Below are 16,694 nucleotides of genomic sequence, written 5' to 3' on the forward strand. Positions count from 1 at the left end.
TTTTGGCCATGAGTATTGTATCCCTGGTGATTGTGGACGGTAATAGGGATTCAGTAAAGAACTAAATCCCTGTCATGGTAAGAGTTTTTTGCTTGATAGGTGAGTATGGCTGAGTATTAGGGATGTAATTATCATTGGGCTTTGTGAACCAATATGAATTCAAAGTAAATAGGTACAATCGCATCATAATGTTTGAGATCGTCAGAGTGGAAGGTCTGCTGTTTCATAAGCCGATGCTGCTGAAATGTTGATTGCGAACAGTACTGCCGATAGTAAGAACTTGAACACTGTTGATGTTAGTAGGAACTTAAATATAGCTGACTGAGGTGTTGACTTGTAGAAATGATTTTACTTGCACACACACACACACACACACACACACACACACACACACACACACACACACACACACACACACACACACACACACACACACACACACACACACACACACACACACACACACACACACACACACACACACACACACACACACACACACACACACACACACACACACACACACACACACACACACACACACACACACACACACACACACTTGGGATGCTATTATAACGTTTGTAAGTATATATGACGTGAAGATTATGTGTCAGAATAGAAGTAATGGGTATTATTGATATGAGGGGTTTAGAATTGCATTTGCGCTAGTTCAATTTTATATTTGTTTGGTGTCGTTAAAATAACAAAAATTTTCATGTTATGACACTTGATCACTAGTTTTGATGGTTAATTACTGAGTTATAATGAATACAAAGGGACACATAAAACATGTATTTGGCGAATTCTTCACTTCGATCCCATGTGCTTCAAGTATTATCTTAGTGATGATTATAGTGGACTCTGAAATAAAAGTACGACTGCGATCTGAAGGGTGGGCCATAACTAGCGCTGCACTGGAATTCACGTGACAGTATCCTATGTGTTTCGGGGACGGCTCAGGTTGCTGGTGTGGGCGTGGTTGTGGCAGTGGGAGAAGGAAATGAATAGATGATGCAGGGTAGCTACTGGTAATACTAACTGAACCGTCCCCACAACACACGAGACACTGCCCTACAGAGTGGAGGTGCTTTACATATGGACCACCCTGTATAAAATTAGAGAGAGAGAGAGAGAGAGAGAGAGAGAGAGAGAGAGAAAGAGAGAGTTCTGTGTATTAAACGTGAATCTAAATTTGATACAGCATCCATCAAATATGCCACACATGCAGAACAGGAAGCAGATATTTACGATAGATAGATAGATAGATAGGTAGATAGGTAAGTAGGTAGGTAGGTAGGTAGAGAGAGAGAGAGAGAGAGAGAGAGAGAGAGAGAGAGTGTATCGTATTCATAAAATTCAGTCATCACTCTTAAAAACTGTAAAACGATAAACACACACACACACACACACACACACACACACACACACACACACACACACACACACACACACACACACACACACACACACACACACACGTAAAAGTACATGAATCCAACACGCACCAGTGAAATAAAAATTGAGTAGTACTCCCGTAACTCAAATATTGCTCTGAAAAAAAAAGAAAAACGAAAATAAAAAAAACGCCTATGTATATCCAAAAGCATTTCGGCAACTCGTGAAAACTTTATTAATCATCCGCTGGGGTATTTAGTTAAGAGAGAGAGAGAGAGAGAGAGAGAGAGAGAGAGATGGAAGGAGTGAGTGAGTAGGGGACTGGTGTAAAGGAACAAAAAATATGAATTATATACATATATGGAGAGAGAGAGAGAGAGAGAGAGAGAGAGAGAGAGAGAGAGCGAGAGCGAGAGCTGGAAGCAGTGAGTGAGTAGGGGACTGGTGTAAAGGAACAAGAAATATGGATTATATACATAGATGGAGAGAGAGAGAGAGAGAGAGAGAGAGAGAGAGAGAGAGAGAGAGAGAGAGCTTTGACCAGCATTTTTCAGAACCTCTATTGAAATAAATATGTAATGCCGACCGCAGTTTTATTACGCGATTTTTTTCAGGGTTTATTCCGGATTTGTGGTGTTAGTGAATATTTAACCCTTTCACCACGAGAGCTCATCTTTAATCTGGATCAAATCGTCTGTGGGTGGTGAAAAAAAAATATATATAAAGCACCTTCTTATTGTGTTTACCCCTTCAGTACGATGACGTCTTTTGTAACATCTTCAGTCTGGCTTTATTCCTGATGCCTCCAGACGATTTTGCTTAGATGATTTTTTTGTTGATTGGGTAAGAAATGGATAAACCGTTTTGTTCGCCATACAGCCAGACGATTTTGTAAAACTTTGGAGAGACGATTTGTTGCGATAGGGTTCTTAACAGGTATATTAGTTTAGTGTTACCACCTTTAGACGATTTTGTCAAGCTTTGGAGAGACGATTTGTTACGATAGGGTTAGAAACTGTCCTCTCAAACCCTTCTCACCCTGGGGCCTTCTCTAAGAATAAATAAATCGTCACATCACACCAAGAATGAAGTAAAAGTGCTGTACTCAGGCTGAAGGGATTAATTATTGACTGCCATCTCCTCCAAGTTATTCTCTACCACGCTTCTGATGGCAGCCTACAGATGTCACTTCCCTATCCCCATCTCATCACCTCAGTCCTTTCCTATCTCAGCACTTTTCCCATACTTTCTCCCTCCCTCACATTCATCACCCTGCGCCCCTTTCTCACCTCACTGACTCTTTTAACTACACCACTCCCCATCCTCACTGCCCCAGTCACTTCGTTTACTACCTAAATTCCTCCTTTTCTTCACTACTTGACCCTAATATCTCCTTCCCTTCGTAATCGGATTTCTCTCCACCCATCTAATACCGTACTTTTCTTTTCCAGCCCATCTTATCTCCTCTCTGTTCTTACTGTATTTCTCCTATCTTTTCTCCCCTCCCATATCCCTTTCCCCTCTCCTCTTAACCTCCCTTATCTGGTTCTTCTTACTTCTTATATCCCCTATTCTCTTTCCTCTCTAACCCCCCTTATCTCTTTCCCCTCTCCTCTTAAACCTCCCTTTATTGCCCTTTGTCCTCTCTCAGGACCCCACTCACTCATTTCTCGCTCCCCACAAAACTTCAGCCTTCCACAACGCAGCTGTCGGCACGGACAGTAACATCTTTCTCCCTCTTGTACCTCCTCTCTATACTCCGTACATCTTCCCTCTCCTGATTTTCTATCCTTTTCGTTATCTGATAGATTAGTTTTGTTAGTTGTTACCTTCGCTATACCAAACAGCCACGAAAGGACCAACAGGTCTGTTGCTGTTGCTCTCCTTTTTACTCCTTTGTATTCCTCTCACCACCCCACATCCTTCTTCCCACACCACCCCACTTCCCACGTCTGTTAAATCCTCCTCCTCCCTCCCTTCTCCACTTCACTTTCCCCTCTCCCCTCTGACCATCCTGTTCCTACCGTCTCTGCCTCCCTTTCTCCTCTCTCCTATACCTTCATATCCCTCCCCCTCTTATCTATCCCCTTTCCCCCTCTGACCCTCCCACTCAAATCCCCTCTCATCCTCTCTCTCTCTCCCCCGCAGAACCACCTTCCACTACGCTGCTAACGGCACGGACAGCAGCCTAGAGATTGCACAGCTACGGACGGAGGACGAGGGCACGTACAAATGCGAGATCACGTACCTGGCCGTGCAGGAGGCGTGCTCGGTCGTGCAATTCGTCAACCTCACCACTTACGGTAAGTCTTAGGATCAAGAGTCATAGTTTAAGTGGCTTGGAGATTTCGTACGGGATTTACTCTGCACGTTACACCTGATTATCCTCTTGTATGTTATATATATACTCGTATATATATTGATGTGAACCGTGGGGATATTAATAAAGGATATTGATAACAAAAGTGAGCAAAATAAGCCACTGAACAAGAATTGCTACGAAACTTCCAGTGTCACATAAAATACGGCCCGAGTTAGGAAAGGGAAGGAAGGATTTGGATTAGGTTGGTTTGGATGAGTTAGTATCTCCAGAAATTTGTCCCTGCTTATCGGGAAGGGAGTCGTTACTGAGTAGGGACAGAAACGTCACCCTCTGGCTGGATGCAGAGTCGGTCAGTATAGATAGATAAATAGATAGATAGACAAACAGACAGATGTGAAAGGATAGGCTGAAGGAAGTGTAAGCTTAGAGTGGATATATTATGGTTAGGATGATGCGAGGAAATGCTATGACTAAGATGGGATTTGACGTAAGAAAACAAGCTGAAGTAAGAATAAACTAAGTATGGGTAGGTTGATGGTAGGAGTAGTGTGTATATATATATATGTATATATATATATATATATATATATATATATATATGTATATATATATATATATATATATATATATATATATGTAAAACTGGCTAAGTAAGTTTCTTGAATTATGATAAGAAAGAATGTGCTGTGATGAGGATAAGCTGAGTATGGAAAGACTGTGTTTAAGATTAGGCTAGGAAAGAATTGGCTGGGGTTGGGAAAAGGGGGTTCAGGTAATGTAAAGATAGGTTGTGGATAGGATGAGGTTACAAAGGGTGTAGGGGGAACTGGGATAGATAAGGATGGATAAGAGATAATGTTTTGTAGGACTGTTTATGTCAAGAACATGGGTAAGAAAAGAACGGATGGGAAATTGATTGATGTATAACCTCCTTAATCCAGTTAATTAAATTTTGGTTGCTTTTGATATCACTAGATAATTTTATTGAAATTAGGAAAGACCTCTGATAATGAAGGTGTTACGGAAGGCTGTATCTGGCTCATTCAGTCAATATAAATATTCCTGTGATGGCAGTAAAAATGTGCTAAAGAATATGTTAGTGAAGTGGAGGGAATAAGTGACGCTCAAAAGGCACCCAAAAGGTCTGTTGCCTCTTCTGCTTTTCTCTCCACGGAGGTGGAATATCAGTGTCGTGAATCTGCAGCATCCGACACTGATGACATTGATCTGTGGCCAAAGAGGCTATCAGTGTCGGCTGCTGAGGATTCACCAAATGATTTTTCAAAGTCCACTAGGAGAAAAGCAGAAGTGACAAGACTTTTGATGCCGGGTGTACGTCTTAAATTGCGTTCACACAGAAATTTACTTTTAGTTTCCATTCGTAACATCGTATTTATTTATTTTTTTGAAGAGAGAACAGGAAACAAGGGTAAAATCAGCTCGGTTCCATTTCTTGTCATTCCTGCAAAAATATCTTCGTAACGGAGGAAATTAGCCTTCAGTTGAATTAAATTTGGCTGTTTGGAAATGAGTTATATTCGGACGACAAAGGTTAAGTTAGGGATGATTGGGTCAAATCAGGATTAGAATAATTGGTTGGCTCAGGAGACATTACGTATGATTAGGGGAATTGGATAAAAAAGATTATTTGTTTTGCAGAATTTGGGTGATATTTTTAGTTTTTCGTCAGTGAAATTTGGTACAACATATTTACATAACTTTTTTTTTTTCTTTGGTGCAGTCTGAACGAAAGATCATTTAATATTTCACCTCTTTTGTTCTCACTTTCCTCTTTTTGCTTATATTCTTAAGATGAGAAAGGTTTGGTATGTTTCGCTGGCCGTAGATGATTCCCTATGATATGGTAAATTAGGGAAAGAATTGACAGAGACGCCTGAGGGGAGAGCAGACATAGTGCAATGGTAGGCAGACATTTATCCTAGTACAGTGGTAAATTTTTGACAGATAATTGTTAGTTTAATTGGAATACTTCTTTAACAGCGATTGTGTTTATAGCCCGTCCTCCCTCCGTATGGCATAGCTTTGATACAACTTTTCATCACTGTGCAGCGTTCCAACGTACATCTCTCTCTCACACACACACACACACACACACACACACACACACACACACACACACACACACACACACACACACACACACACACACACACACACACACACACACACACACACACACACACACACACACACACACACACACACACACACACACACACACACACACACACACACACACACACACACACACACACACACACACACACACACACACACACACACTTAATCCTCTCTCGCACCCACAATCAAAATATCTCGCGCATTCACAGTCCTAATATGTTCTCTCTCAAGCCCTTTCAGACGCCTATCCCCTCTCCCCCAAATAAGTCTCACATAAGTCCACTCTCCCCATATTCTCCCTTCTCCCCAAGTTTCTGCCTTGTCCTCTTTCCCTCTCAGTTTCTTCCTCCCCTACCCCCACCCCATCCCCCAAACATTTTCCTTTCTTACATTTAGGCAGTTTCTCGCTTTCCTCCCCCCCTCTCCCTCACACGTACACTTTCCCAACCATCCATCACATACTCCCCGTCTCATTTCCCGTCTTAATACTCCCCGTCTCACCCCATCCCTCCCGTCTCATGCTCCCCGTCTCTCCCAGTCACATGCTCCCCGTTTCTCCCCGTCTCATGCTCCCCGTCTCTCCGTCACATGTATCCCGTCACTCCCTGTCTCTTGCTTCTCATCCCTCCCCGTTTCACGCTCCTCTCCCAGTCTCTTCCGCAAAGTTCCCCGTCTCCCACTCCACGTCTCTTTCTGAAACTCCATGTCTCTTCCCCATCCCGCCGTCTTTCCCAAATTCCCCGTCTCACATCACTCCCTCCATCCATCTCACACTCCCCAAGCTTCCCGTCACTTCCCCAAGCTCCCCACCGCTTCCCCGTCACCCCTATCTCACACCCCCGCCTCTTCCCCACAGCGCTGCCGTCCTACCTGCAGATGAGCTTCGAGGACGGGACGCCTATAGTGAACGGGTCTGTCATTGGTCCGTTCGACGAGCGGTCCACGGTCACTCTGGCCTGCGAGTCTGGTGACGGCAAACCCGTGGCCAAGGTGACGTGGTGGAACGGCACGCAGGAGCTGGCAGGTGAGGGGTGCTTTTGGTGTAGTAGTAGTAGAAGTAATAGTAGTAAGTTGTAGTAGTAGTAGTAATGGTGGTGGTGGTGGTGGTACTGCTACTACTACTACTACTACTACTACTACTATTACTACTACTACTATTACAACAACAACAACTACTACTACTACTACTACTATAACAACAACAACAACAACTACTACTACTAATACTACTACTACTACTACTACTAATAATAATAATAATGATAATAATAATAATAATTCTACTACAACTACTACTACTACTACTACTACTACTACTATTACTACAACAACTACTGCTACTACTACTACTACTACTACTACTGCTGATGGTGATGGTGGTGGTACTATTACTACTAGGTGGTGGTGGTGGTACTACTACTACTACTGATGATTGATGATGATGACGATGACGATGGTTGTGGTGATGATAAAAATACTAATACTGTACTACTAATAATACTGATAATAGTGAAACTACATAATACATATAATGACAGTTGAGAGGAAGAAGCCAAATTATGGGTGAATATATATAATCCCATTGTAAACAGTGGCGAATAATTAGATTCAGTACTGGTATTACATTGAAGATAATAATAATCCCAATATCGCCTATTTTAGTGTCAAACGAAAAAGAAAACAGTACTTTTGGGTTGATTTATTACTCTCCGTGTCACTTTATTGTCTTTAAATAATATTGACGATTAAAAAAATTTTCTTGTAAATAATAGTACATCTAAAATTAAGCCTGTCTATTGCAGGTCTGATGAAACTACTCATATTTATCACTGAAATTTTGATGATAGTTCAATTACTATGGCATCAGTAATAATAATAATAATAATAATAATAATAATAATAGTAATAATAATAATAATAATAATAATAGTAGTAGTAGTAGTAGTAATAATAATAATAATAATAGTAGCAGCAGTAATAATAATAATAATAATAATAATAATAATAATAATAATAGTAATAATAAAACCCCCAAAATACTACTACTGAAATTGCACCCTTGTCTGGTGACGGACGAAAAAGAAACGACAGGGAAAGTTTGATGGAGGATAGACTCAATTAAATGCAAATCCCCTCATAAACTGTCGCAGAAGGGTCGGGATTACAGGGCCGGGGGTTTACAAAGGTGTCTCTTGTCCCTGTACCCTGAGCTCATGATTGCAGGTTGAAATTGATTGCAGGTTGATCGAGATTGCAGGCTGATAAAAATCGGATAGGGGTGAGGCGGATGCGGAGTGATATTAGTGAGGGATATTGGCTTCGTAAATCACATTTCGTAATCATTATTCCGTCTTAATTTGAAAGTCCAAGGAAACGATGATCATGCAATGTTTGCCTAATATTTCACCCGACCCCTGGCCATCAAGGGATTTATATATGCTTTTTATTTTTGGCTTCATTTTTATTTTTATATATCGGCCGTTTCACAATGGATTAATTAAGGTATATTTTTAGTTCTGTATACATGCAATTTATGGAGATTAAGGGAAGGGGCTTTGTGACAGATTTTGTGTATAATAATGCGTTGATGATGATGTTTTATTTTGAACTGATAGCTGGTATTTTATCTGTCCCTTCCAAAGTTCAGTATATTATTTATGGATATATACTGTTAATATTATTTTTATCTTCGGACAGTTTTATGCAGCTTAGGGGAGACTTTCAAACTACTAAACACTTCACCACTAAACATCCTTGTAAACTTGAATTAACTGGGTTGGTGATAGCATATTTAAAGTGTGATACACGTCATTGGGTTGAAGAGATTACATAGTCAGGGTTTGTGAATACTTTTAGGTGTAACTCCTTCAGTCATATGACATATTTTATCAATTTATCTTCAGACGGTATTTCTCAACTTATTAGGGATCTCTGGTATTACAGGGGTTATTCAAGGTCATAGCTAACTCCAGTTAAAAACAAAGTAGCGATCTCAGTTTAAGTCGTCTGGAGATAGCAGGAATAAACTAGTAATAGGTTATCGGACTGAAGGGGTAGTTATGCCTAGATGGCGGGTATTTATTTTGAACCAGTTGATGATGTTTTCTCTCCCTCTTAGTGACTTCCTTTTATTTTTAACTTTTTACTTGATTCTTTCACTGACAGGTCTCCCCAAGGCTAAATAAAATTGTCCTGTGGAGGCAAGAATAAAAAAAAAATCAGTTAATAATGCAGAAGGGGTCATTGGAGATTGTTTGTCACCTCCTTGTTATGAGAAGTTGCCACTAACCTGCATTAAATCCCTTCTCACTCCCCCAAACTCATCTCTCATCCCAACTCTCTTCTCTGCAGTTTCTTTCTCTGATTTCTCATCCACATTTTATTTTTCCGTTTATTCATCTGCTTTACCACTTACTGACCTCTTGCTACTTTCCAGTTTCTGCACTTAATCCAACTCTCCTCCTGTCTCTTTTTCTCTCTGTCAATCCCCCTACATTTTTTTTTTTTTTCCGTTTGCTCATCCCCCTATTTACTCACTGACTCCCCTTCCAATCTCCAGTTTCCCCACTTACCCACCCATCGTTTCACTCCATCATACCCCACCCCATCTCCCACCACCTCCACCCCATCTCCACACTCTCTCTCTCTCTCTCTCTCTCTCTCACTCCCCTTCATTTGCTTTCATTCCTTGGCGATTTTTGTTTCGTTTTTCCTCCCTTTTCACTCAGGTACCCTTTCATTTTCCGGATTCTCTAACCCTCCATACCCATTTCTCAATCATCCCTCCCGCCCCCTCCTCTGTCCTCCATCCCCTCCTCCATCGTCCCCCTACCCCCTCATTCATTGTACCCCCATCCCCTCGTCCACCGTCCCTGTCTCACTCTCCCCACCATCCATTATACCTCAGTCAGTGAATCCATCCTCCACAGGTGAATATTCAGCCATGGTAGAGGCAGACGGAGCTGGTGTGGGGCGTAACGTGCTAAGACTACCCATTACCCGCGCCACCCTCGCCTCCACCCTCTCCTGCGAGGCCACCAACCCAGCCCTCGTCACGCCCTATGTCGCCTCCATCACCGTCGATGTCAATGGTGAGTTACATAGAGTCGTACTGTGAGTGGATTGTGAGAGTTCGCAACACGTGACATCTCTTCCTTTGCGATTTATTTTGCATATTTCAACCCAGTATCCTCTTCCTTGTTACCGATGCAAGGTATGATAGTGCTCTAGACAGGATACGAGAGGATGCTGAAGTGTATCATGCAAGACAAATTGCTAAGGAAAAGTTGCTACGAGGTTTTCTATAGCACCTGAAGGAAGGCTCATTTAGCAACACAGATACACAAAATACACGTCCTTTAGGCCCCAGGGAAGCGATCTCGCCTTAACGGTATTTTAGTAATAAATAAACCGTAGCTGAAGAAGAATGAGAGAGGGAGAGAGAGAGTTATAACGTGGATGAGAGGATATGCTTGATTGTGTGACTAAGACTATTTTGTGTGTGTGTGTGTGTGTGTGTGTGTGTGTGTGAGAGAGAGAGAGAGAGAGAGAGAGAGAGAGAGAGAGAGAGAGATTGTGAGCAAGAGTGAGTGGGTGAGATTGTTTGCAAGAGTGAGTGGGTGAGATTGTTTGCTTATGTGAGAGAGGATGTGAGAGAAAATGTTTGCTTGTACGAACAGGTGATATACTAAACCCTGCCTTTGTGCTGGGATTTTTTGTTACGATAAACAGTACAGTAGGTGTCAGTTTGCTTTATAGTGATTTCCCAGTGTGTCAACTTTTATTGCGTTAAGTAACAAAAAATTATATTTATACAGTACAGTATATACCAGGATATATATATATATATATATATATATATATACAGTATATGTATATATATAAAACAAAGCGCGTGCGCTCACACACACACACACACACACACACACAATTGACACCCTCCATTCCCAACCCTACAGTACCCCCCATCGGCGTGGAGGTTTCGGGGGGCGAGGAGGCGCTGGAGGAGGGGGAGAGTGTGACCCTGACCTGCGTGGCGAGGGGGGCCAAGCCGGCAGCGACCCTCACCTGGCTAAATGGCTCCGTGCCCTTCAGTGAGGTCGACTCCGAGGTCAATGTGGAGGTAGGATTTCGGAGATGCATTATTATTATTATTATTATTTTTATTATTATTATATTATATAGTTCTCATTATTATTATTAATTATTATATTATTATTATTATTATTATTATTATTATTGTTTACTATTATTATTATTATTATTATTATTATTTGTTTTTTACTATTATTATTATTATTATTATTATTATTATATTTTGGTCTGTTATTCTGTACTGTTCATCTTCATTTGGCCTAAAATTGCCACTTCCTCATCTTGAATGCTCGGTTGGAACAGTCCTGTAAATTAATACCAGAATGTGATGGTAGTAACGAGGAAATGCCTTGGAAAGTATGTAAAGATCTGGCGTTGTCTTTTTCTGCCAAGAGTTACGTGTAATACTCCACAAACGGACGAATATCTGGGACAAGATACAGTGAAGGAACTTTAGTGGTGGCAGTAGAAGCGAGGGGCTGAGTCGGTAGTTCTTCTGCTCAATATTAGCACGGTAATAATAACGTTAGCAGTGGTAGTGATAGTGGTGGTGGTGGTGACTGCTTAGCTGTGTATGCTCCAAGTATGTGCAGGACGTTAAGAATTATACGTAAGAAATAAGAATGCGAACAGGAAGAAAATGAAGTTATTCTTGGACCTAATTTCGTTGTCGGTAAACCCCATCATCAAGTTGTCGGGTAAAGGGTTGGACCTTGGTAGACTTTCATTTTCTTATTTTTGAAAAGTGCCAGTACCTTCTAGTAGTCGTAATCACGTCCTCGTTGCTGCTTCATAATTAATACCTGTTATCGTCACCGAAGGACGTGAGAGATAATCTAAAGGAAAAGGAGAGTTTAGTGCAAGGTGAAGGGCACTGAAGAAAACGAACAGAAATAACATGCGAGGGATGTAAAGACTCAGCTGTGTTGAAAAAGAAGGGAGAACGGAGGAGGAGGTGAAAGGGATGGAAATAACGTAAGGAAAAATTCTAGTGGTTTTATAATATTAAAAACATACCTTAACCTCTGATGGAATTCGTGAAAAAGTGGATAGTGTGTGGGAGGGCTTTAAAGTTGTTTATTCGTAAGCTGTCAAGACGCCTAAACTTCCCACAAAGCCAGTATTTTGTAAAGAATTAGCCAGGCTAGGTAGTGTATGTCCAGTAGGTAAATACTGGTTATACCCACATCAATTGTCAATCAAAGCAACAGTAACCTTTTCTATGTAGGTCGATTTTGTACTGTTATCGAATTCTTTGTTCCGGGTGTTGCTATTGACTTTATTTAACTCTCCCGTGTGTGTTTTCTCTCTCTCTCTCTCTCTCTCTCTCTCTCTCTCTCTCTCTCTCTCTCTCTCTCTCTCTCTCGTCTACCGTCAGTTGATTCAGCCGTGGGGAGACCTCTCATAGTATCTCCGTTAACCTATTGGCCACGAGAGAGCTCACCCAAAGCAAGATTGTCTGGAATGAACAAAAATAAAATGTAAAAGACGCCATTGTATTTTAAACAACGGTAGATGCTAAATAAAACGCCTAGTATAAGATGCTAAAAAACCTGATCCAATGACTTATTGTTTTTTTTTCTTCCTGGACAACTTTATTTAGCTTGGGAGTTATGTTTAGAACTGGAGGGAGTTAGATACCGTACAGTCTTGACTGATTTCTTCACTACAAGACTTCTAAGGCGAATAAAATCGTCAGACAGCAGCAAGACTAAGCTGGAAAATTCTGAACACTTGTTTCTATTGGTAATGATCTTAATCTTCCTCGTAAGTCCATGCCTTTCTGTTATTGGTAGGAGAATTTAGACCTTTATCAGCATTCGATTTTTTTTTTTGGTAAATTTTTCCAAGCTTTTCAATTGTCATCAGTTGGATTCAGAACATTTTCCCCAAATGTTATATTATTCCTCTTTTTTCCATGCCTCCCTTTATCATCAGGAGGATTCACAGACCATCCCACTAGTAAGTATCACGTGTGTTTGTTTACATTGCACAACCTGTCATTGTTTTGATTATGCCATGTGTCGTTTATACTGCCGTGTGTCATTGACTGCACTGACCCATGTGCCACTGTACACTGCGCCACGTGTTATTGTTTACAGTGAGCCACGTGTCATTGTTTACACTGAACTACGTATAATTGTGTACACTGAACCAGTGACCTGTACAGTGAACCGTGAGACGTAGACTGTGATCCAAATGTCATTTACACTGAACCACGTGTCGTTTAATACTTTGAACCAAATGTCGTTAAATACATTGAACCGTGTGTGTTTCACCAGTCAATCAAAGCAGCATGTCGTAAAACCATGCATTTAATGCGATAGTGGGGTTTCGACCTGAGAACAAAGGTTTATATTACAACTCAATACACCAAGGTCATAATCACATCAAACATAATGACTAACATACGAAGTGGATAAGTTATAACAACACAATGCCGTAACACAGGTGGGGATAAGGAACACATTCACATAATAAACTAATGTCTGTTGCAACAGATCACAATATGATAAGACAGTGCTGTAACAAAGCTGGGGATAGGGAACACATTCATTTAATAAACTAATGTCTGTTGCAACCGATCACAATATAAAATGAATAATGAATATGATAAGAGTGCGTAAGAGTCATCATGAATAATGTACTCACAACGTTGCCTCCCAAATGATGACTGGTGAATAGTGAGAAATGGGTGCTCTCCGAATCCGAAGTCACTTATCAGCACCGATCTAAGACTGCCCCAGACATCACTCAAATCGAACCAAAGAGCGGGAAGCAGTACCCATAATTCTCGAGAAACAATGGAGACACAAAAAGCGTATACACCATTTTTGTATAGCAATTTATATATGAACAGTGCATACTCTGGTATATAATGCATACGATAATATACAGTGATGTATTTGCAGCATAAAGAACTACAAGTAAATGTATACAAATTTAACTAAACACATATAACAGAATATCTTCAAACAAGCACAACAAATGAGGAAATTTAATACGTTAAGACTAAAAAATTCCAAATACAGTGTGTCATTTACGCATAATCACGTGGCTTTGGTTACACTGAACCATGTGTCATTGTTTTGACAGTGCCACGTGCCATTGTTTACGTTGCCATAATTTACCCTGTGCGAGGTGTTTCATAATTACAGCTTCTTTACCTGTTGACAGTAGTTCGTTCAGAACTTAAGACTAGGCTGTTATGCACAATTTTTAGAAAGTGTAAAGTTAAAATTGTAATCATTAATGTGTCTTTTATTTCTATCGTACTGTTGTACATTTTCTTGCCATGTTCATGTTTAGTGGTGTCTTTCCCTGGCTGTCAGCATCAATCCTCCTTATGATGAAGGCTGCTACATTCTACCACGATAAAGTGTGTGTGTGTGTGTGGGGGGGGAGGTGCTAATCTATGTGTGCATATGTATCATCCTTGAGGATGTATTTTAGGTTGTGTGTGGGGGGGAGGGGGCTCTTGTATTTATGTGCGGATATACAACCTTTCATTTGTGTGTTACTGCATCCCCTTACCCTGTGTGTGTGTATTTGTGTTTGTGTACTTTGCCCTCTGTTTGCTTTTGTGTGTACAGTACATGTCTTTCGCTATATACAGCAGGACTCCATGGCTGTTTGAAACCTTACTGCCTTTGCCACCCTCCCTCCACCAATCTCCTCACTTGGCATAAACGAGTCTACCCTTCAGGCCAGAGAGCATCAGCTGATTCTGGTTTGTTTACACAGGTGACGTCATGAGGGGTGTGGCCCTCTTAAAATAGGGGCGGGCAGGAGGGGGGGTGTTTCCTGGTAGATAGTCAGGTAGTATAATATCCGTCCTCTCGTGTTTAGTTGATCTCGTATCTTATAATGGATTTTGCAGTTACGATTTCTTAACCCGTTCTCGATGTTTACGCCTTTTCATATTTTCGTAACTCCTTCTAGAATGTTCTGTTAAACTTAGAAAGACCTTATAGTAGTGAGGAGGTGAAGGCTGTATCTAATCCATTCATTTCTAAAAGTCTGTCCTGTGCGGAATAAAATTGCCAGGAGACAGCAAGAAAGACAATCGGATTTAAGGAATTAATATCCGACACATGCTTGTTTATCCGGAATGGCTCTCCGACGAAATGTTGGTAGTCGGCGGTATAACTATCCGGTAGGTGAACGTGAAATGTATTCATAAAGAGTATAAATATGTTCAGAATGGCTTTGCTTATGGCTGGGTCCGTGGGTTTCGAAGACTTAAATGATCCATGAATGACTGGTCCGTTTTTAAGGTGTACTGTTTGATAGTTTCTCATCTGTTTTAGTTTCTCCCTGTCAGTCACTGAATCCTACCTCATCTCATCCCTGGTGGAAATTAGGGATGATGATGATGATGATGATGACGATGATATAACCTGTGTGTGTGTGTGTGTGTGTGTGTGTGTGTGTGTGTGTGTGTGTGTGTGTGTGTGTGTGTGTGTGTGTGTGTGTGAATGAATCTTATTCTGTATATCACTGGGAAGAGAAGAGTTTAGACAGGTTCCCCGTACTGTAAACACGGAAATGCATTTACACCTCGTATCTTTAGAGATGAGCTATATTTTTTCAGTGGCTGTCGGTGGTGTAGTAGTTTTAAGGAGCCAGACGAGGATGTGAGTCATGTGTTACGAGACTGTTCGAGTCCCCACGAGGCTGATGGAAATTATTAGATCATATACTGTAGTACCCTCAGGGGTGGTGGCCGGCTGCTATCCTTGAATATTTGAACCATCGTAACCTAACCTCGAGCGTCAGTAATTTTCATTGTTTTTGTTTATTTGTTTATTTATATATTTCTCTGAATGTGGTGAAACTAAGAAATATTGTCATGGATTGTCAGGAAGGGTGTATGATTGACATACAGCACATTTCACAAGGAGTGTAATGACGTGATATGGACATGGAATGTGTAGGGAAAGGGATACATAGATTCTAAACTGACAGGGATAATCATAAAATGAAGACCGAGAAAGAGGTGGAAAGACAAAGCGGTAAAACATACGGGTTAAGAAAGTACTTAGGCTTGTCCTCATTAATGAAAGGCCACATGGTGGTGGTTTTAGCCCTTTCAGTGTAAGTAAATGTTATGCATTTACACTCCCTAGTTTGATGCATTCATAATCCTACTTCTAGCTCAAGAAGTAGGATGATACTGACGCCAATAGAAATTCCCTCGCGTGTAGAAAACAGTTAATATGGGAAGAAATTAGGTTCTCATATGTGTCCACAACAGTAAAAGGGTTCCAAATCATCAGTCCAACTGTATCGTAAACGGGGTGGCCACAACCCAGACAAACAGGAAAACAAAAAAGGAAGGAAGACTGTCATCAGAGTTCCCAGTGTGTGTGTGTGTGTGTATATATATATATATATATATATATATATATATATATATATAATTACATCCGGTTACTATTCAAGCGCTTGCATGTGTTACCCTTCAGACTGTTAATGACCACTCGAGCTAAAAAATAAAAAAATAAAATAAAAGAAATCGTGTGGTACAAAAACCGAACAAAATGTTAACATTTAGGCAGTGATAAGAAACAGGGAAGTGAGCATGGAAGTGAAAAAGTTACTACATGACAGTATTGTGATACCAACTCTAACGTATGGAAGTGAAGCTTGGGCGTTGTTGGCAGGACACAAGTCAAGAGTGAGAGCAGTGGAAATGAGTTATTTAAGAGGAGCCTGTGGAGTCACATGGAAAGAC

The 16,694-nt window shown here is 40.8% G+C and overlaps 1 protein-coding gene across 1 annotated transcript in view; it reads left to right on the forward strand.

The window, feature by feature from the left end:
- Positions 1 to 16,694, forward strand: part of nrm (neuromusculin) — a 160,579-nt gene that overhangs the window by 28,843 nt on the left and 115,042 nt on the right. The window contains exons 4-7 of the mRNA XM_080269865.1: positions 3,547 to 3,701; positions 6,720 to 6,887; positions 9,793 to 9,954; positions 10,822 to 10,985. Of these exons, the coding sequence (XP_080125991.1) occupies positions 3,547 to 3,701; positions 6,720 to 6,887; positions 9,793 to 9,954; positions 10,822 to 10,985 (649 nt within the window). The remainder of the gene's footprint in view (positions 1 to 3,546; positions 3,702 to 6,719; positions 6,888 to 9,792; positions 9,955 to 10,821; positions 10,986 to 16,694) is intronic.

The sequence above is a fragment of the Coenobita brevimanus genome, chromosome 38 (genome assembly GCF_032717465.1).
Source record: "Coenobita brevimanus isolate Jiangsu-jjx chromosome 38, ASM3271746v2, whole genome shotgun sequence".
Taxonomy (NCBI): Eukaryota; Metazoa; Arthropoda; class Malacostraca; order Decapoda; family Coenobitidae; genus Coenobita; species Coenobita brevimanus.